The sequence below is a fragment of the Salminus brasiliensis genome, chromosome 7 (assembly GCF_030463535.1).
Source record: "Salminus brasiliensis chromosome 7, fSalBra1.hap2, whole genome shotgun sequence".
Taxonomy (NCBI): Eukaryota; Metazoa; Chordata; class Actinopteri; order Characiformes; family Bryconidae; genus Salminus; species Salminus brasiliensis.
This window is the reverse complement of record NC_132884.1, coordinates 14,580,202-14,603,662: the sequence shown is the minus strand read 5'-3', so window position 1 is coordinate 14,603,662 and position 23,461 is coordinate 14,580,202. Positions and strand designations below refer to the sequence as shown.

Here is a 23,461-nt window from a genome sequence, read left to right as displayed (position 1 = left end):
TTTTTATTGCTTCTAATAGTTGATACATAAATATATATATCAATACATGTAAGGTTGCTGGGCAGCTCTATAATGTCACACAATCCAGTCAAAAGTTAGATTTTCCTGATCAAAGGCATTTTCGTCTGAGGGGTTATTGTTAAATACCTGTGATGAAGTCTTGCTTTGTGCACTGCACTTTTATCTCTCTCCTATCTCTCTCTCTCCTCCTTTTCTTCCCCTCCTCTCGGCTGTCTGCTGTAATAATGGCAGCGATTGAGAGGTGGGCTGCATATCTTATTTAACAGCCCGTTAGGTAAAGCTTCCTGCATCTCACACTGACAAATCACAGCCATTACTGCTAATGCCTTGCCCCGACAGACTGATCTGTTACCCCAACACTTCTCCATTCTCCTTATGTCTTTCCCTATTCCCCCAATAACTGCATCTCTTCATCGCTCTCTGTTTCCATACCCCCACAATCTCTGTTTACCACACTCTGATCTTTTATTTCCAGCATTTCTGTGGGGCCACAGTTCCTGTGCTGTAAAACACTTAGAGCTGGCACAGCAAATGTGAGCTGCACCAGCCTCCTTCTTTACATTAAGTTCTGTAAATAATTATCTATACCGATGTAGATTCTGTTGCTGTCAGCAATAAAATACATACACAAAAAACAAAAACAACTGTAATCATGTTACAGGTAGGTGAATGGCATCTTGCCCAAGGTCGCTTATTGGTCCAGCGTGATGTTTTTCTTTCCTGGGCTGGGAATCAAACTCTAGTCTATTCTATGGTGTATGCAAAGTAACCTTTGCATAGGAACTAAGCCAACTAAATTCACCATTATGACATCTCATACAGGATATATACATTGTGAAATGATGACTTTTGATATTTCTACATTATATAAAGAAATCATATATAATAATTATAAAATGAAGGTATATATATCTTCACTCTCACGCAAAAATGTTTCAAACCCTCCCTTTCGCCATTGTTCAGTTTTGAAACAATGTGAATCTGACAATCATCCGTTACGTTGTGTCCTTTATGTTGCGTTCAGGATACATGGACCATTAGAAATGCTTGAAATAACATTGTTAGACATTGATTTCTATTGAAAGTTAAGCAGGTTTTTTTCCTTCTCCTCTAAAGTTGCATTTTGAAGATACTCATTTTTGCATGGCAGTAATGATACACAGCTTTAGAAGCATGGCACGGACTACTGAAAGGCCTTTTGCTCATTCAACGTGATAAAAACAGTCATTCAACCTTAAAGGTTGCTGAGGAGTACCTTTATATGCACAGAGTGCCATAACAGACAGGAAAAACGTTGACTCATAATTACAGGCTACTCTATAAATGAAATGAGACTTTATGGTGATGAAACTTTAGAGTCATCCCCATCCACTTTGAAGCCAAACCCTTTAACAACTGCTTATTATCATCTCATCTTTTATAACCCCCTATCGGTTATGGTGCTCTCTGAAGTTAGAGGTATTTATTTAAAACTCTTAATGGCTCTACCTAAAAACATTCTAGAAACCCAGATGATTGAACACGAGTTCAGATGCTGAAAAATACATTTTATATCACCCAATCAGGTGAGATTGACAAGAGGGGCATTTAAGAGCTCAGACAGATTTTTGCTAGAGTTGTGACGCCACCCCTGACTCAGCCTGGGGGCATCATGCCCACTGATTTGACTTGAGCAGTAAGTAAATAAATCAAACTTTTTAAAAAGCATTTCAACTTAATGTATCTGGAAAGTGAAACAAGTAAAGAGAGATATCTCTTCTGCCCCCCAGCTTATGCACTCAGAAGAGAGAGCAGTGTTCATATACAATGAAAGAGAGAACACACTGATATACTGTGACATAATATAACAAGTATTTATCACAGTATTTATCAGTTGCCAGACCAAAAAACACCAACGCATTAGCCATTGGTTTCCATAGCAAGTTTGGTTTGCTATGTCTTATGATAAGCTAGCTTGCTAATCAGGTTTTGTTTGCCACCAAAATGGCATTTAAAAGACATGGAATATGGACTGAAACACAGATAATTACATGTATCTTTTTTTGTTCAAATGATACTATGAATATATATTATAAGGTTTCTACATAAATGAACTAATATATTATAAATAAGGCCTATCAATTGATTTCAACATCAGTAAACTGCTCATTTTTAGTAGTACATAAGTTCTGAAGTTCAGGATCATAAGTTAATGTATATATTTATAAGTATTATTTTGTCACTGTCGTGCAAACGCCTTGTATCTTCATTTTTTATTAAAGTTTTACTTTAATTTTCCTCCCCAGTTTTACATAGCCAATTACCCAACCTACTCATTGTAGTACTCTTCCCATCACATGTAATGCTCCTAACACTGAAAAGGCAAGGACTGACCAGACCTCACCAGTCACTGCCGCTCGGAGGAAAGGACAGGGTACCAGCTCTGATGCAACTGGCAGATTGACTGGCCAGGATCACACAAAGTCCCAGAGACAGCAAAGCCAACTGTGCTCTCTCCAACTCCGGCTGCAGATGGCAGGCAGCACTGTTTTAGAGTTGTTGACCTGACATTGATGATTTGCTAGAAATGTGGCCTTTAGCTTATGTAATTCTTTTCAAAAACGTTGAGTAAAACTTTCAGTTTGTCCAATAATAAAGTTAACTTGCTTAATGGACTTCCTCTGAGGAGAACTGCTGGGTTCTACTTTGCTATTGCCTCTGCAGTTTGATAGAAGGTTCTCAGCAAGCACAGCATCACTTTTAAAGTGATTTTAAAGCCTTTTAAAGACCATATTTGAGTGAAAGGCCAATGATCACATTCATGATCATACAGTCTGCGAACAGCTGGACATCCTGCACTGCTTTGAATGGTTGCAAAGGGCCAGACTAGGAAATTAGTTTCTTCATTCAGCCTTTCCAACAAACTCGGCCAACAACGGCCTAGAAAACCAACTGGCATTATTCATCATTAGCATGCTCTTAATGTAATCTTGACCGCAAAGACTCTCTCTCATACTAATGTTAGCTTCTTAAGTTAAATTTCTCAGGTTTTGTGTGTAAGCTTTAGTGTGTGAACGTGGGGGCTGAGGGGGCTAGTGCCACCCGAAGAATTTTGCTTGCACCACCCCTGCTTTTATCTCTCTCCATCTGTTGTTTGGGGCTGCCAGCTGCTCCAAACAAGCCTCCTATCCACAGCCTGACACTACAGAGCTGCCTCTGGCTTGGCACTCCCCAGACACACCCATCACTCCCCATGTTCACATGCGCATCAGTCACAGCCATACAATCCTGTTTGCATTCACACATTACACACACACACACGCTCACACACAGATAGACACACAAACTTTTGTTTTTTGTGCGGGTTTCATCCCTGACGCATGTGTGGCTGATAACGTTTCGAGACTGACTGATTCACATCAGCATGTTTATATTTAGCTCATAAGAAAACACTATCAGGCCATTTATATTTATTTATTTTCATATCGGGTAGCATTGTGCTGTCTGGTGCTATTATTTACCCAGTTTTTTCCCCCCAGACCCTGTTAGAAGTGCTGACTCATTGCCCCAGCATGGCACTTACTGCTGTGTGTGTGAGTGTGTGTTCCTTCCCTCAGAGCTCTGCAGCTCCCTAAGCCTTTCTACCAAACACTGCCAAAAAATGCTCAACAAATCCGGTGGGAATCTGTCTCTCTATCACACCCAAACACTGCTACAGCCTGTTAGCATGGGAAATTAGCGGCTTAGTAAGAGACGCTGTTAAAGGACTTGTTTTATTGGGCTTCGTCTGACTTCACAGAACTGTACAACAGCTGAAGAGGGACATCTAATCTGGAGAGACGTCTTTAAGGGCTTGGCTGTTTTATAGAATGGGATGCTTGGAGAACTCCACGATGTTGCCTTCTGGGTCCACCAAGAGGCAGCAGATCACCCTGAATGCTGCTCTTTCTTTTCAATAACCTTGTTTCTGCTCTTTTCAGTGACTCTGATCAAGCGGCTCAGCTCTTTTATAATCCATTCAACTCCCGAATGGTTTTTCATTCAGTATCATTTGTAGCCAAAAATAGGACAATTTAGCAATATCATCGCTAACAGGAACAGACACTCAAACTGGCCTTTCTTATTCTGACCAGAGACCCCAGGGAACTGCATAAGGGCATTTACAGTTCCTACAGTTTGTTTGCTTTGGTCCAAATCAGTTCACGAGGTTGGTTTGATTTGTTTTCACCCAGATAAAAAATAATAAAAAAGCTTTGTCTGGGGCAATAAAAAGACCTGTTGGGGGGCAGGGGCAAGAAAGTAAATACAGAAGAAGGTCTGTGTTCTGGACTAGTGTGCATATCTGCTTAGTTTAACATGGAGCAACGTCTGGGCAACATTCCAGGTTAAACTGTACCTGCAAGTATCGGATCACATTCTCACCACAACCGGACTGAGAGCACTTCTTCTCAAGGGTCTCCATACAGTTGTTTTGGTCCACATCAGATTGCAATTACTGTATTCACACCTGCCCAAACAAATCGCACCAAGGCCATAGGTCAAAAATGAACTGATTGAGTCTGATTTAACCGGCTTAAAAAGTGCAGGTGTGAAAACTAATTTCCAGTTTGAGGAAAACCTTTAAAGTATCTGAATTCACTCTTTAGAAGAGGTATTTGAACACTTATGGACATGAACACTTATCAAAATGAGTGCTTCAAATGTTCTCTGAGTGATACCATAGATACCCTTTGGTTCTGTTGAGAAGCATGTTTCTAATAATGATGTGTGACTATGAAGAATTTTTTGTCAATCTAATTACATCATGTGAAGCTTCTATAGGTCTTTAAAAGGTTCGTCACACTTAATCATTTCTATAACATACTTCCTTGTGGAAGTAATAAGTGGTTCTTCTTAGGCATTTTTCAAAGGAGCATCTGAAGCATCTTTGTTTTTAAGGGTGTCGGGTGTTCATCTAGTTTACTCCATAAAAAAAAAAACCCTAATCTCACACTGCAGTGAATTATTTATGCTCTCACTCCAGCGATGAGTTCTTTGTCTGTTGTAATGAACTAAAGGCATTTCATTACGAGGCTTCAGCTCAGGGTCTGTATTAAGACTATGATTATTTATGACATGATACAACCTTTTTTTTTTACAGCACAATTGCAAAAAAGGAATAATAAAGTAGTGCTCTTCCATGTCACACCCTCTTCACACAGAACACACACTTCACTGGTTATTATTTTGATTTGTATTACACTGGGAGGAACTAGATCTAACAAATCATACCAACCTCACATTCTTCTACTTCTGATAGTGTTTTAATTTCAATTTCAGTGTCTGTGTGTGTGTTAAAGGGTCTATGTGGAGCTGCATTGCTGACAGAGCAGACATCCATAAACTGAGCCTACACTATGAACTAAGGCAGCCCAATATGCAACACGTGTGGGCTGATGTAATGGATCTTTTTAAAGACGTCTGACTCTGATAAACCCATAAACCTGTTGAAAGGCCCCAGGCAGAAATAGCTGAAACAGCACTACACTCACCTCAGTACTAACAGAGAGCACAATAAAAGTAAATATTGCACATTTTACCAGTCACATTGCTGTTATTCAAAAGCACCTGCTGCACTAAAAGCTGTCCTGCCAGCTGCCGTGATCTGTGACTGGGGGCTTTCTGGTATTTTTATTCAGGAAAAGACAGAATACATACTTCTCAATTCTATCAGAGAAAAGAAGGGTAAAACAGTATGGACGCTCTAATAAGAGTATGGCAGACTGTGTTAGATATTAAGCATTTTATAGTACTCCTTTAAAAAGCCAGTAATGTTCAATGGTAATGTTTTAACGTTATTCTGAAGGAAGGCTCTACAGGTTTTTTGTCCCACCCTCTAAGTGTGCATTTAATTTGCTCTAGCTTTAAGAGCAGGAACGGGTCAATAAGCCGGTGAATGAGGGCTTTTCGAGATGAACCACTTCCTACTTTTAATTAGTTCATTAGCTCTCAATGTAATGACTAAACTTTGCAGTTTATTAAAGCCATATTCATATTCAAGTCAAATTCATGCCGACCCACCATTCAGCAACACACACGCTCATTATCCACCAGACACTATCATTTTCCACTCAGTCTCAGCCTTAGAAGCTCCTCCCAGGGCTACAGGGGCAGAGTATGATACGCTATGGTGGCCGTAACTATCACATGCCGGCGAGAAATCTTAAGGCGAGAATGATGATATAGGTCACATATTATAGTTATTTATTAGTTAGGACTCTTATAAGTTACTAAAAAGCTAAAGAGTGCAGGGTATTCAAGTGCATTCGATTTAAATCCCTGATGTTGATCTACAAAGTCAAAAAGGGTCCAGCCTCTCCCTATCCCAAAGGCAATGGTCAAAACCTGACGTGTACCAAGGGCTCTTTGGGCTTGCAGTACAGCTCAGCTTGACCCACCTACACTTTTCTCTGTCCTGGCACAATTACTGGTGGGATAAACTGCCCCTGGGTGTCTGAATGTCTTAAATGCTGTTCTCAAATGGCAACTGAAGACCCATCTTTTCCAAGAGCACTTAATTCAATGCTAATTCTTTAGTTATGAAAGACTTTGTGATTGCACTTAAATGTTCTACCTTGAATTTGCTGACATTCAGGCGTAGTGTAGTGTACTCAACTAGATCTTAAGTATTGTGAATGTGCATCTAGGCATCCATAATGACTCTTGTATTTGGCAGTATCTAAGCTTGGAGGTACCTTTGGACACTGGCCTATTCACACTAGCTTTATCAGGAATTTTCTGAGTGGACAGCTAAGCACTTCTGTAAGTTACTGTGGCTAAGAAAAACGACTGTGTTAACATGATAACAGCAGATTACTGTCAGGGCAAATGAATCTCCCAGTGTTAGGGCCAACACAGCTGTGCCCCCCAGACACTGTGATGTCTGTATGTCAGTCTGTTTTTTCCTGCTCAAGTATGTGGTTCTTAGTTGTGATGAGTGTTGGAATAGCCACAAGTCTGGTTTGTGAGACTTCTCTCCACCATACAGCCTCATTCTCCAGGTCAGTATACCTGCATATCTGTCAATGCCAAAGTTTTGTACTCGTCTATGGGAGAAAAAAAATGCTCATCAAAAACAGAGGATGCTCTTTCATCCTCTACACCAGCACCCAGTGTTAGTTTTATTCTCTCAGTGGCTTGCATGTGGAGGTCAGAGACAGTGTGTGATGTAGCTGTTCTGTTTACAGCTTTCTCTGCGAGGCTGAAACTCTGCGGAAACAGGCTGAGGTGAGCTGCTTTTAAAATGGATCTGCCCTCCTCCCCTTTTCGTGCTGATTTATCCTCACTGAAAATCACCACTTTAAATGCAAATGATCGGCCTTTGTAGGACATCAGCAAGCAATAATGCCCGGGTGGCTTCTACAGTAAGTAGGCGGGAGGTTGGTGAGAGGGGGGTGTAATTTTCAGAATTGTGGGGAAGGGTTATACACTCCAGCACTTTTGTCTAGGGGTTGCATAGACTACTCAACTAATACATCAACTAGTTGGTGTGCTGTGAGCAGTCATAGACTAGGAAGGAAAAGAGCCTAAAATAGTGCCTCAAATATCAGATGACATTTTTAGGTGTTCAAACTATCTGGTTAACAAAAAAAAGTTAATTCAAAACCATTTAGGGTTAGGGTTTTAATATTTGGACCAGGGTCAGGGTTAGGACCAGCGTGGGGGCTTAGTTTTAGGTTTTGGGCTGAGGTTAAAGCAATATTGCTTCAGTCATTTTACCAAAAAAAACATCATTTTAATTCTCCAGTGACTGTAACAGGGAGAATGGCGTCTCTGTCATTGCCACTCTGGGCTTGGCACATTGCCTACTGCACCACGTAACTTTGTGGAGTGTGCACGAGACTGCTTGTCGAGAACTATGCAACACTGCATAACCTGAGTAAAATTTGTGTAAAATCCTGTAATTTTACTCCAGCTTGTCAGTAAACATGCTTCTTTTACTTAAGATGCTGCTTCTGTATCTAGCTTGTCAACAAATGCATGTTTATAGTTGTCCATAAGGGGGTGCTCATAGTGTTGTTGGTATTTACTGCAGTGAGAACACATTTAATGTCAATAAGATTCTTCACACCACTAACAAATAACACTCGTTTTCAGTTGCTGATTTGGTATATTAAGGTCTTCTCTCATTGGCTGTCTCAGTAGAGGGGCAGGGTGTTCATTGCTGTGGTGGCGAGCTCAACAATGGCAGCACAGTATAGACATGTGGTATAGAGGTGTGATGATATCCAGTCAGTGAATCATAACAGTAGCTTTTCTTTATGATTTAGCCTCTATTAAATAATGCTAAGTTCAGTCAGCTCGGTGGAACTAATGGGAATTAACCTGTTATGGTGACATCAAGAGTTTCTCAGTTAGTGGACAACAAAAATGAATGGATGTAAGAACTGGCACAGAACAAGTAGATTTGAGTACTGTAATGGTAGTGGTAGATTCAGCCAGCATTACTATATTAAAAAGGGTCTTAATGCGTTCTTTAGCAAGGGTATGTATTGTATATGTATAGTAGATAAAACCATGACAACTTATCAATAATTTGAATGCATAAACAGTTCTTTGTCTGGCTAAATGTTTACTCGTATACCTGGAAAACATCTTGTGCATGGTTCTGTAAATGACCCTTTAGCGAAGAAAGGTGCTATATATATATATAAAGAACCTTTTAGTTTAGAGTGCAGGGACAGAGCGTAGGGATAGAGTGTAGGCATAAGGGAAATTGAAAAGCAAGTTAAGGGTAAATTAGGAACCACAAAGCATCTAAAATGTTCTATTCAAATCAAGTGTTACTCCATTAGAGCACAAATGAGTTAGAACATGTTCAGCACTCACAGATACACTACAAACACAGATTACAGTTAGGCTCTAATAATTTAGTGTGTGTATATTATTTAACTGTAGGAAATTTAGTGTGGTTTCGGTTGGTTTTGAAGAAGATTTTGCTGCAGTTTTAGTTTCTGTGGCTTATAGGCCCCAGAACCCATACCTCGTATTCCTGTGAGAAGCGCAGGCTGTCGTTGGCTTTGAGTCGCTCAATGTGGTCAGCCAGGTCACACACAGAAACGGGCGGATGCTCCCTCATCCCTACAGGACAACAACACAAGCCTTTAGTGAGGTTTTGTCATGGTAGCACACTGCAATCTCCTGTAATGCTTCACAGAAATGAGGAAAGCTGTGAGCAACATTAACACACTCGCACACACACTGACACACACTGAAATTTGCACAGAAGCACACTTCATCGAAATGATGAAGGCAACCGAGAGCATGATCCCTTTGTTGTGAGAAAGCATGAGAGAGAGAGAGAGAGAGAGAGAGAGAGAGAGAGAGAGAGAGAGAATAACACCATGCCATGTGCTATCTTCAGGGGCAGTGATATGAGTGATGCGTGAATGACCGGACATGCTGATTGGTTGGTTGGGGTCTGGATCGCTGCACATTGTGACGTGCAGCTACCTATGCCTGACCAATAAAAGGATAAAGATAATTGGCAAAATCACACTTATACAAATATGCTGTTACGGCCTGCTATTTAGTGGCTGATGGTGCTGTGGGGGAGAAGTTGTCTAGCTGTCACAGCTGTAACTTAACACAGCATAAACTGACAGAAAAGTTAGCAGAGCTAGCTGGTTATTTGCTTTTTTGTTGGCTGTTAACACAATTTTAAAGATGCTACATTAACATTGGACATTAAACCATTAACATTAACATATTTATATTTATGCATGATTTACATCATATTTTTATGTTCTAAGGTAAACTACTTACCCCACAAAAAGCCTCATCATAACAGCTTTAAATCTGAGCTTTTAGAAATGCATGTAATAATTACTGACAATAACTGATATGATAAATAGATAGATAGATAGATCACTTTATTTATCCCACGGGGAAAGTCAGTTTTTACAGCAGCAAAATCAAACAAGAGAGCAGCATAATAAAGGCACTTATAATAGTAGGAAACAGTAAACCTGACTATAAATACAGCTATATTAATAAATACAGCTATAATATACATAATATATGGTAAAAATATTGTGGTAAAATATTTGTACATATCATCCAGATTTCTTTAACCAAACAGCATCCAAACAGTAAAGAAAGACAGTAACGACCTTACAAAATCAACAAAGCTACAAAAAAATCCATCCCAACCCTCTCCTAGTGTTTTCCATCCAACCAAATGCAGCGTGAAATGCTCGGGCCCCGGCTGTGGAGAGGCTATGCAAGAGCTGTGTTATAAGTTCAGCCAGCAGAGGGCAGTGCACACGGCCCGAATGGACAGACGGGGAAAAGAGAGCGGCTGGAAAACGGAGACAGTGGAGTGAAAGACTAGAGAACAGTAGGAAGACACAAGAGGAAAGCATGGAGACTAACTTGGAGTATTCGGGCAACTGGGGGCGCTGGAACCTGTAGAGAGAAAAATGGGGGAAAGGAAGTGTAAGAGCTGTTTAAAAGCCCAGAGCACTCCCAATACAGAGTGGGGAGGAGAAAAAAGAGAAAATAGAGAAAAAAGGAGAAAGGGAAGGAGAGAGATGCCAGAAATCATCTCTACCATCAAAAAGGCACTCAGTTTAGCTTTGGTTTTAGTGAAGACAAAGTAAAGCAGCGGCTCTCCAAACCTGCCTGTGAAACCTCACACTACACAGTTGTAGATTAACATCCTCTAACAGAGGACAGCCAAAATCCAGATGTAAAAGTCAGGTTGTTGAGCTTTTAGCATCCACAAGTGATCAGAATGGTATTTTAAAAAGCACTTAATCAGGAACCAGTTTCCAACCTGTCTATACTATACAGAATTTGTTGGGGGGAGATCTGGAGTGCAGGCTTGAGCCAGTTAGGCTGCACTGACTCCCCCCCCCCACATTTCTCCTAATGTGGTGCTGCCAGTTAACCCACCCGTTTGCAGCTCCCCATTGTACTAGAGGGGTAAGGACTAGCACATGCCTCCTCTGATACATGCAAAGCCAGCCACCACCCCTTTTTTCGAACTGCAAGAGATGCAAGACTGTCAAGCAGCCGACACGCTTGGTGGTCCCCAACTCTGAAAACCAGCTAATAGACGTCTGTGCCGGCCAACATCACATAGCCAACTGTGCTCTCTTGTACTCAGGCCACTGATGGCCATGAAGCATTTCTGCAGCTTTTAATGAAGCTGCTTAACTATGTAGTTTGTTACGTGTCTCTTCGTTGCCTTATCTGTGACGTTTAAAAGTAAGGCTAGTTTCCAGGCAGATGTGCTGAAGGAACACCCAAGAGGAGAGTGAGTCTTGTCACTCACACATGTCAGGGACACACCAATTGTCGCTAATTGTAGGGGCGCACAGTGGGCAGAACCTCTCTCTGTTGACAACCAAGCTACAGCAAATCAGCTACATAAACCACCTGCTATCAGCCATTCAGCAACCTGCTTGCTGTGTGTTCGGGTATTTGGATCCAGCAATGAACTCATTGTAGCGGGATAGAATTGCAGGAGAAATCAGAAGTGTGGCGAGAGAGAGAATCCCGGCCTATGCGGGAGGGTTGGCAGCCCTGTCGTTATTGTTTGTTTGTTAACTGAAAGAATATGTTTTGTTTGCACATAACATACATAAAACTTTTGAATAACCGCTCAGTCCAGTTATAAGCTTTGCTTTAAGACTGAAGAATATTATCTTTCATCTTGTTGCTGCGGTTAGCTTAATATACAGGTGCAGGCTTGGTATAAGCTTTCATTACTTGTTAGACACTAACAACTAAGCAACCCTGTCTTGGCTGGCTACATTGGGTAAGAAAATTGGGAAAATGATTCCCTTAACTCATCAGGTAATTAGCAGGCTCTTAATGAGAGGAGCCACATTTGTTAGACTTGTTTAAGCGCTTTAAAATATGGCGTGCATCCCAAGACTGAGACTGAGCAATGTGAGGTGGTTTGAGAGCTGCAATTGTAGCATGCCTGTCTAAATGGCCATGCCTACGGTTCATAGATCTATGTGGGTTAAGCCAAGTCAAAAGTCCCACAGACATGGGTCAAACTCACATGTGGAATGTGTGACATCAGCACATACAAATCCCCAAACTAGGGAACAAAAGAAGGTTAACAAAAGAAGGAAACTCAAACCTCAGAACAAAATCTTCAGCTTATAAATGATAGTTAGAAGGGTGGAGCTAGGGTGGTGCTTGCAGGGGGTCTGGCTATGACAGGCCACTCCAAACTACAAACAAAAGAGCAGTTCCCCACAGTCCCAGGAGGGGGGTGTTTCCTTTAACAGAAAGCTTCCAGTTTTAACCAAATGAGGTAGGTGATGCTTTAATATGACTGCTGTGCCTGGCCAACCAAGCCTACATCTTTGAAGGACCAGTTGTGCTGCTTGTGGAGTCAGAGCAGACTGGCCTTTATGCAGAAACTCTCTGCACTGTCAGAACGGCTTTACACTGTGAAAGAGAGCGGGGAACACAGCAGGGAGACAGCGACTGAGAGGAGTAGAGGAACGAAAAGGAGAAAAAGGAGAGATAAAGATTCTCTCCTGTGACTTATCCTGCTTAATTCCTCCCAAGTTCAAAGCTCAGAGCGTGCAGAAGGAGGGTGTGTAATTAGATGGCGTGGTGTGTGTGATGTGTGTGTGTAAATGGCTGACTATCGTCTTCTTCAGTGTGTCCTTCATGTTGAGGTGAAGCTGATGGTGAATAATACTCTTTATCTCCATGCTAAAAGCCCAGCTGTACTCTGCAGCTCCATCGCTCTTCCACAGCGCTGCAGCCATTCAGCCCAATCCACACAGCTTACAGCAGATTAGACTCCGATTCAGTTTATAAAGCAGTCTGTCTGACCATATGTGTGTGTGTGTGTGTGTGTGTATGTGTTTCTATACGCTATGTGTGTGTGTGTGTGACACAACTGATGTTATTTTTAACTGAATTTACAGTAGAGGCGGCATATTGGCATTGATTGGTACTGATATGGAGCCGATATCAGCAGAAAATGCTTTATTGGATATTGGAGTGAAAAAAAAAGAATCTAGTCCTGTGTGTCTGAGAAGCAGTCTTCCATTCACTGTGCTTCAATTGAAAAATAGCTCATTTTAAAGTGTAAAGTTTAAGATCCATTAGCAGCCATACACACAAAAACAGTGTCTCCACCATGTTTGACAGATGATGTAGCATTGCTTTAGTTTTATGGACCCTTCTTTTCCTTCTCCATACTCAAGTTAATCATGCTGCAACCTGTCCAAAGGATCCTGTTCCAGATCTAAGCACACTTAAGATGTTGTATAGCAGTCGCATCTGGTTTTACTGTGTTACCAGTGGTTTAAACTCTAAAATAAAGGCGTGTCTTGATTGTCGACTTTGACAGTGATATGCCTACCTCCTCGAGAGTGTTCTTGACTGGACTAGATGTTCTGAAGGTTATATTGCTTTTATTATTTGTCTTCCAGGACTGGCCTTGGTGTTGCTGAGCTTGCCAGTGCTTTCCATGTTTTTATTAATAAACCAAACTCTTGATTTGGTGACTCTTTAACAGTTTTTTTGTTCCTCAGCCTAATGATTGCCTGCTTTACGTACTCTCAGTATGGTGACAGAATGAACTCCAGACCTTTCATCACCTTAAACTGACATGATATAACGGGAAAACCTTGCAACTGCTTAACTGTCAACTGTCCAATTACTTTTACATGACAATGGAGGGACAATGTAAAAATGTCTGTAATTCCTAAAATGATTAACGCAATATTTTGGAAAAGCCCCAAAATTAAAGCTGAAAGTCTGCACTTCAGTAACATTGCAGTTGCATCATTTTAAAACCACTGCGTCCCTGTCCAAATACTAATGGATCTGGCTATATGTGTGTTTTCTGCATTACCTTGTGTTTGGTAGTTGAGTCTCCTCATCTCTACAGGGTCGGAGGAGTGGGCTAGTAGATGATCCTTCACTCCGGCAGAGTGCTCATCTTTCGCTGAGGGAGAAGCTCGCTTCCTACACACCACAACAAGAAGCATAATTAGAGCAGAATCCATGCACACACACACATACGCAAACAAACAAACAAACAAACAGCCAACAAGTACACACACCAGGTGTGCTTTTTTAGTGCTTTTGCTGCAGTGTGAAGGAGTGGTGGAACATGTTGTCATGCTGAATTCTTCTGTACCTCTAATTTGAACTGCAGTAACCATTACAGTAAAGCCATAGTTTGGAGGAAAGACCTCAAATACAGCTGATAAGCCAAGACAAGTTGGCTTTTTTATATTTGCACTGGAGATAGGAGTCAAATGCAAGTCATGGAGGCCTATGCCCCACAAATCAGCATCGAACTAAGTGCAAAACTAAAGAAGTGAACATGTCTGGGTTGATGGTCTGCATTTTGGGGTAAAAAGAAATTGTGTAAATGAGACTTTTAACAGAGAGTTAGGGGAGAAAAAAAAATGAAAGAGTGGATGGTCCCTACCTCTCCTGTTTACTGTGTCCATCCAGAAAATGCAGAAAGAAGTAGAAAACATGACAGAAAGTAAGTCAGAAAGAGAGATACATGTTTCAGGGTTTTTCAGAAATACTGAGAATCTTTGGAGATGTTTCGCTTTGCAAGTTAGAAATGGCACTCTTACTAATGAGCTCCTTGTTAAAGGCGTTTTCTGTGTGTTTCTTGGCATCTATTCTGATTCTCTCCAAATGTCCCCACTATCTCCCATTCTTCTGTATATGGCTTTATTAGATGTCCATACTGACATTTAGAGAATTGGTTTTCTTTCCCTTCTTTATGCCTGTAGGTCTGAACCCTGGCTCTAAGGTTTTCTTAAATAAGATTATTTTTTGACTATTTATGAAGAAAGACCTTTCCATACAATTTAGTGCAGTTTCAGAAAAAGAAACCCGAGAATTCCGAAAAAAAGGAAGAAGTGAGAAGTACATAATTAAATCAGGGATGAAATTGTTTCCCCTGTATTTACCAGTTTTGCTATGTTGTATTCCTCAGTTTTGTTTGGTTTTGGATTTGTATTGCTTTACTACATGGTCAAAGGTATGTGGAAACCACTTTGAATTTGTGGGTTTTGCTATTTTAGCCACAACTGCTGCTAAGAGGAATCAAAAAAGCCAAACATACAGCCATGCAACCTCAATAGACGATCACTGGCAGTAAAATGGGTCTTACTGAAGAGCTCAGTGGCTTTCAACATGGCACTTTCATTTGCAACAAATCATTTAGCCAAACTTATGACATATTTTCTTCGGCTCCTCAGAGAATCCACACACATCAGCAAGTGAGGCATTCAGGAGAATTATACAGGTTACTTAAAAGGAGCATAGCCAAGACAGAACAGTAACTTTTTTCTTTGTACTCTTTCAGTGTTTGCCTGTATAATTCTCCCGAATGCCTCACTTGCTGAGGTGTGTGGATTCTCTCCCTCAGTGCGGATTCATGGTTTAACACCTGCGCTTGGGCCAGACCCCCTCACTGTCCTTAATTATCCATGGCATTACTCTCCCATCTCTCCACTGGCTCCATATTTTCAACTCTACCTTAATGGAAGTGTCTGTTCCTGAGTGTGACTCAGCATTTCTACCGGGCTACAATGAGTCAGCAGTTTCGGAGAGAGAGGATTCTTATACTCCAGAGAAAACAAGACTTGCTATTTATACTTTAAGGAGGCATGGAATGGACTGGATTTAGACACTGTATTAAAACATGGTATGGTTTGACAGCCTACACTATTACTATTACGTTTATGTAAAGCTCTATTATCATTACTCAAATACCCTATTTATTATTTCATATAATCAGCAGTCAAAATACTATGAATAGCAAAACTGACTGATGAAGTCCTCTTACATATATATACTTTAGCCAAATTTCTTAACCATTTCTTCACCAATTATATTTGTGAGGAGTGGAATATTTCATTATGTTACTGTTGGTGAAAGCATCTGTACTGCATTGTGACTGGAAACACCTCTGACTTCCGAGGTTTTATTATTTTAATTTACTCACATCAGAAAGACTAAAACAGCCTGACAGACTTCTGTTTTCGAGATGCCACCACCCTTCGCCCAGTACCTTATTATACCCTTTTGCCCATTTTGTTCACTTTGCACTCTGCTACAACTGACTGGTGTGCTTGCTTATTAATACTTGCATCAAACCCTGTCACATGCATCTGTGACACCCTGGACCAAGGTCATTCCAAACCAGGGGAAAGTGCGGAAACTGTGAAAGTGTGGTAGCATCTTGCAAACTGTTGACTTAGTGGGATGTTCTAGAGTCGCCGTAGTGAAGGTGTACAGAGAATGGACTTCTCACACATTAGGGGCCTCGCCATGCCACTGTGGACCAGCTAACCTCTATAACCAACACCTTCAGTTACCTCATACAGTCTCGCTAGTGTCATCCGAGCCAAGGGTGATTGTTCCCACTGTCAGGTAAGTGGTCATAGTATTCTGATATATACATGCATTTTGTACATTGTATAGATATAGTCCATACATATGACTTCTTCTGTATGTTTAGTAAATCACCTGAGCCTCACCACAAGCATTTTATGCATATATGCACATAATAAACCTTGACTTGACTAGTCTACCCTCCTGTGACCATTATATCAGGAGCTAGTAGGGAAATTATTCATATTATTATTATTAATTATTACTGTTATATATTATATGTGAAGGAAGTCGCACCTTTTGAAAAGGAGGATGGCGATAACAATGATGATGATGAGGATAACAGCAAGGACAGGTCCCATCACCCACAGCATCTCTGGATCCTCTGTGTGCCGAGACATTCCGCTGTGGAGCCGCACCATGATGGAGTCGGAAAAGGGACTCGCTGCAAACGTTTTCTATGGCGCAAACACACACACACACACACACACACACACACACACACACACACACACACACACACACACACAAACACACACACACACACAGTCAGAACCCTCTAATTTCTAACCTCTGGGTAGATAGGATGCACTTGATGAATCATACTGTTGGAAGCTTTTAGCTGGAAATCCAAGCCGCAGAGATCTGGGTTTGACTCATATAAGTTTAAGTGGTTATTATACATCATACACTGATGTTCAGCAACTTTTTTGGATGTGTTTGAAAGGATCTAATTCTTCTGTAAACTTGTCCAAAGCAATCAAATGACAACATTAACACAGCGAGGCGACAGTTTCTGATTTCTTGCCTCATTAATGGTGTGAAGAGACAATCGGTATTTGGCTCTCCTTAGTGCTCCAAATGCAGACGCCTTTGTGGAATTTGTGATGGCTGGGCTTGCACTGACTGCATTCTTAGTAGTTCATTCTTTATTTATATTTATATATCTGTTATCAAAAGCTATGTATTAATGACTAACTGTAGACAGTGTGTTCAGGCTGAAAGTAAGGGCTACTTTTTTTAAAAATCTGAGAGCATCAGCCCAAGTCACGCTTATTACCAGTATTTACTAATGATTTAATAGGTCACTGAAACAAGCGCAGACTCTTTCACATTTGTGTTTGTAGGCAGAGGAGGAAATATTTTATTAGTTTGAATTTGATGAAAAGGCTGTTAATGTGTAATTTAATAACACAGCATTACTAATAATGTAACAGGCCTTGATGAATCAAATGTGAAAAAAATTATGCATTTCATAACTATGCGGAATAACGTGGAACAGTAAATGTAAAAAAAAATATTACATTAAAATAGTACAGCGAAACAACAATAACTATGTTTGTGACACATCATTTAGACGCTGGTGGCCCTATAGAGCCTATTCACAAGGTCAGATGCAGCACAGCTGCCTGAACTGCTGACTGAACTCTACCGGACTGGATGAGCTCTATTAGAGTGAGTTACAGTGCAAGAGGAAGAAACCCAACAAATCTTCAAAGCCTGCAGAGAGACTAGCGAACTCTCCTGCAAACGCAGCCCCGCTAATCGCTTTAGAAACAGCTCTTAGACAGCGCAGCAGGGCGTGAGAGAGAGAGAGAGAGAGAGAAAGAGCGAAAGGGTGGAAACGCATGGAAAAAGGGAAAGAGGGAGAGTAGGGGGAGAGTGTAGCGGGAGGAGAGGGACTCCTCCACCCCGCTGAGAATTGGAGGATATGCGTCAGTGGCCTTTGAGGAGAAATCCCATCAGTGCGACACCTTCTACCCTCCCTCCAGAAATGACAGCGTGGAGTGGGGTGGGGTGGAGGGGGGGGTGGATTCGGGAACTGCAGAAGGTTTGCAGACGCATGTGAATCATTACAGCGTACAGCCTGTGGGCATGCAGCACTGGAACTATTTAGAGAAAGACAGAGGAAGAGAAACAGAGAAAGAGGTGTTCTGTGTTCAGCGCATTGTATGGAGGGGCAGTGTGGCAGAAGGTGACCATTTGTGTTGTGTTGTATATGAACACAAACCACAGCAGTGTTTTTTAGCGTCTGATTTAGAAACCATTTAAATCTGGCTTTTTTCTGTATTTCTTAAGAGATGCAAACACATTGAATGGACACACGCAGAACAAACTAGCAAACTAACCACAATTCGCTTACTCAAATTTAGCAGCCTGAAGATTCAACACAAAACTGCAGCAATAACCACATGTCCTACGTAAGTCTGTAAATGCAAAATACCACTGATGCCACTGCCTTTGAAGCAGGCTAAGCAAATGATACTTATTTCTACTGCATATTTAAAACAACTGAAGTCATGAACAATCTGGAGGAACAAACTAAACAGAAAACCTTCCACAGAGAGAATGTTCCGAAACCTCTATACTTTTCTCCTGTAGAAGTGTGCCAAACAATTAGGCACCTTAATATAAATATATAATATATTATATAAATAATATAAAATAAAATCTTTAACTGACTTCTAGACTGGAATGGAAGCAAATGATGACATCCTACTTTTGGGGTAATATGATTGTGCACTTTACACTAAAGGCAGTCATGCCAGTGGGCTACTGGCTATCCAGCCTTTGATATGTAAGAGGCCGTCTCCTTTAAAGCAGAGTGGTGACTGTACTTGAAAGGATAGAAATGAAATGAAATATGTGTCCATGCAATTTGGCTTAGAGATCACATGTATAAGAAAAATAAGATCAGCCCTAAAATAGAGCCCTGAGGGACTCTAGTGCCAGTGACTGTAGAGGCGTGGGAGATATTCACAGATCTTCACAGAGAATGATCCAAAATAAGATATAAACCATTAAAAAAACAAGAAACTGATGAGAAATTACTGTTGTTCATGTTAAAGAACTGTTTGCTAACCTGGGAAGCGTTTGCCCGAGCAGTGCAACACTGTCTGTCCTTCATTAGGAAGACTAATATTAGACCAGTGTTAGCTAATTACTAGTGAGTCAAAGCTAATTCCAATGTTGGCCCAATATTAGTATCAGCACAATGTTAGTTAGCCTGTTAGCCACAGGCATACTTTATTGTTAGCCCATCATTAGCCCAGACTAACACCATTCAGTGTGAGCCAAACATTAATCAGCAAAACATTAACTTCTGATTTGACTCATGTAAGTTGTTTTTGAGCAGGGAAATCACCAAACTGTGGTCTCTGGTGGTGCCGTGGCCTACATGCTCCAAATCTCCAACTTTGTCAGTATCTCCTTCACTCCAGTCCTCTGTTTTCAGTTTTAATCCGTAACAATAACATGTTTGTGTTCTCTTTTCACGAAGGACTAATGCAGCCCACAGCGAGAGCGTGGAGCTTAGTCGATAGCGGTTCTTTAATCAGCTGCAGCTGTAATTAAGAAGCCATCACAAACTCTATTCTATCATAAACAGAGCCAGAGGGCGTCCTGTCTTCGCTCCAGTAAGACCCATTTCATTGTTTTCACCTTGATAAAGCTGTTTGTGGAGAGGCGTGCTGATTCATGTGTCACATAATAAAGTTAAATGGATCAATTTGCTGGGCGTAATTCACTTTAAATGTCCACACACACAGCCTCTTTGCGCTCTCCCTGACAGCCTGAGCAAGTGGTATTCTATTAGACAGCTGAGCTATAAATAACATTCCACTTCAGACACAATGCTGATGTTAGGCTAACGTTAGGATGATTAACACTGGATAAACACCGGACTGATTAACACTGGATAAACACCGGGCTGATTAAAACTGGATGAACACCGGACTGATTAGAACTGGACGAACACCGGACTGATTAACACTGGACGAACACCGGACTGATTAGAACTGGACGAACACCGGACTGATTAACACTGGATGAACACCAGACTGATTAACACTGGATGAACACCGGACTGATTAGAACTGGACGAACACCGGACTGATTAACACTGGATGAACACCAGACTGATTAACACTGGATGAACACCGGACTGATTAGAACTGGATGAACACTGGACTGATTAAAACTGGACGAACACCGGACTGATTAGAACTGGACGAACACCGGACTGATTAACACTGGATGAACACCAGACTGATTAACACTGGATGAACACCGGACTGATTAGAACTGGACGAACACCGGACTGATTAACACTGGATGAACACTGGACTGATTAACACTGGACGAACACTGGACTGATTAACACTGGATGAACACCGGGCTGATTAACACTGGATAAACACCGGACTGATTAACACTGGACGAACACCGGACTGATTAACACTGGACGAACACCGGACTGATTAACACTGGAATAAAACCGGACTGATTAACACTGGACGAACACCGGACTGATTAACACTGGAATAAAACCGGACTGATTAACACTGGAATAAAACCGGACTAATTAACACTGGATGAACACCGGACTGATTAAAACTGGACGAACATCAAACTGATTAAAACTGGACGAACACCGGACTGATTAAAACTGGATGAAAATCAGACTGATTAACACGGGATGAACACCAGACTGATTAACACTGGACAAACAACGGGCTCACCTAAACTGGGTAACATTGTTGTAGCTCTGGACTAGCACTGGACTAACATTGGGGGCACAAGAACTGAGCTAACACTGGACTAACAACAGGTGCACTAAAACCTGGCTAACACTGAGCTAAAACTAGGCATGCTAAAACTGAGCTAACATTGGACTAACACTGGGCTCAATAAAACTGGGCTAACACTGCACTAGCACTGGGCTCACCACAACTGGGATTACACTTGACTAGCACTGGGCTTAGTAAAACTGGGCCAACACTGGACTAACACTGGGCTCCTTCAAACTGGGCTAACACTGGACTAATTATTATATAGTATTCCAAAGGACTAACACTGGACTAACGTAGAACTGACAAATTCTGGACTAAATAACACTGGACAAACAACTCTGGACTTGACTGAGGATGGAATAACCTTGGTCTAGTGTGGGGCTGACTAACACTGTTCTATTACTGGACTAACACTAGGTTTACTAACTCTAGCATAACAAATGGAATAATATCCGCCTAATGCTTCACTACAGTCGGACTAGCTGTAGATTAACATGCTGAATGGTGTGGGTCTAAGGTTGGGCTGAAGGACTGACTGATGCTGTGCTTATTTAGGTCTATCCCTAAATTAATACCAGGCTAACAACCTGCCCTGTGCCCCATCGGAAAGAGGTTTCTTCTCTTGAAAAATCATTGAAGAACTTTTTCAAGCACATATCAAACATGAAACATCTGCAGTGAGAAGCGAACCCTTTTCTCTTTTTCCTGTCCTCCCCCTCTCTCTCTGCCTCTGTCACACTTGAGGGTTAACTGCAGGAGAAAAACTTTGTGAGTGATGGCAGCAGGCTGCTGAAGAGTGCAGCGAGAGTGAAGCAGAAAGCCCTGAGTGATCCTCTCCGAGGGGAGCTTTCACACTGATCAATTTGAGCTCCTCTATCTGATGGAAGCGTCCCACTGAGTGAGTAATGCACCGCCTTTCACTGACGTCCCTGTACGTCCCAATGCAGCATCAACACAATGCACGTGTTTGTGTGTGTGTGTTTGTATTGGGATAGGAGAGTTGGAGGGGAAACAAGAAGAGAGAGAGAGAAAACGAGTGAACGTGAAGAGGCAGGGTAAGAGTCACAATATTAGATTCAGAATTGCATTAAGATTAAGGTAAAAACTAAAACGATGCTCCTCAGAATTTCTAAAGAAAAAAAAACTGGATCTGGATTTTTTAGCATTAAAAGGTTGAATTTATATCTTTGTTACTTTAAAATGTGCTGAGTGCTACTACTAACTCTCCCCTCCACACTCACTCACTTTATCTCCGTCCTGCTTCAGTTGTCCGCTGCCCACCCAGTCAGAAGCCCTGTGGCTCTTTCTGTCTGTTCTCCTCCTCTCTCACCCTCTGCCATGTTGTTTAGTTCTGAATGATCAAGCTGCTTTATAGACTGATTCTTTTATCCAATTTCACACCTCCCCACATTTCATCAGCCTTTCTTTTCTCCTCCGCTTCTCTTATCTTCTCCTCTTATATGCTCATGTCTTCCTCTGTTCTCTCTGCTTCTCTTCTCTCATCTGTTTTATTTTCCTCTCCTCTCTTGTTTTCCCCCCTTCTCTTTTTCTCATCTCTTGCTTTGTCTTGCCCTGTTCTCTCCTCTCCTCTCCTCTCCTCTCCTCTCCTCTCCTCTCCGGCTCTTCAACCATTATTGAAAACAAGTGTAAAAGGATGGCTTTAGTCCTTTAGAGCCGAATCGCATTTTCGTTTCATCTACTCGGTGCTGTTGTTCCTCCCAGACGCTCATTTTGATAATTGCTTCTAATTTATCGCAACACTGAGTCTCTTCATAAGACTACGGGTGGAAATCACCCAAGCAAGCTAGCAGACGAAAACAAAGCCTTAAAAGTTCCCAAATTGTGTCTTTAAGAAGAACAACACGTCCCTTTATACGGCTCCTGAAATTGTGACCGCTGAGCAGGGCTTTCTGGCAAACCCACAGCATTATAGGCAAGAGTTCTGTTAAATCTACCAGTGGATAAGAACAAACACATCGCAAAAATGAGGTCGAGGTCCCAGTGTTCAGAGTTACAGCAAATATCCACCGACACTGGTAACGGAGGACATACAGACACAGACAGTGGAAGGTAGAGCTATAATTTAGTAGGGCTGAAAATCACTTGCATTTACTGATAAACTGATTATTTATTGATAACATCTGAACGAGTATTTTTTGCAGTTAATCGTTTGATGTTTAGTCGTTGTGAGGTCTTTTCAAAAGTCGCTTTTTAGGGGTTTAATGTCCTGAAACCTTCACATCCAGTTCAACATGACAACACAGGAAGAAGAAGGAAATGCATTCATTGAGTTGCAACAGTGATGATGTTAACCTGCTTCTTTGAAGCCAGTACGAGTCAAAAGCTTCTGGGTAACAGACCTATACCCTTTTTTCTGAAGGCATCAGAGAGTTCTTTGGATCTGACCATGGTGATCCCACTGGCTTCAACAGTCAAGAGCAAACCTAAAACTAAATGTCTGAGGTTTAAATCAGACGGGCTCCTTCAGAATCTTCTGTAAA

The 23,461-nt window shown here is 41.3% G+C and overlaps 1 protein-coding gene across 15 annotated transcripts in view; it reads right to left on the bottom strand.

Annotated features, from left to right (window-relative positions):
- ptprfa (protein tyrosine phosphatase receptor type Fa) overlaps positions 1 to 23,461 on the bottom strand; it is a 288,662-nt gene that overhangs the window by 23,039 nt on the left and 242,162 nt on the right. For 7 of the 15 annotated variants that reach the window (XM_072683950.1, XM_072683949.1, XM_072683951.1 and 4 more), the window contains 5 exons: positions 16,687 to 16,847; positions 14,462 to 14,473; positions 13,877 to 13,989; positions 10,414 to 10,446; positions 9,023 to 9,120 (listed from right to left, as the gene is read on the bottom strand). In XM_072683950.1, coding sequence (XP_072540051.1) covers positions 9,023 to 9,120; positions 10,414 to 10,446; positions 13,877 to 13,989; positions 14,462 to 14,473; positions 16,687 to 16,847 — 417 coding nt within the window. The remainder of the gene's footprint in view (positions 1 to 9,022; positions 9,121 to 10,413; positions 10,447 to 13,876; positions 13,990 to 14,461; positions 14,474 to 16,686; positions 16,848 to 23,461) is intronic. The other 8 variants (XM_072683952.1, XM_072683962.1, XM_072683954.1 and 5 more) reach the window with 3 other exon arrangements.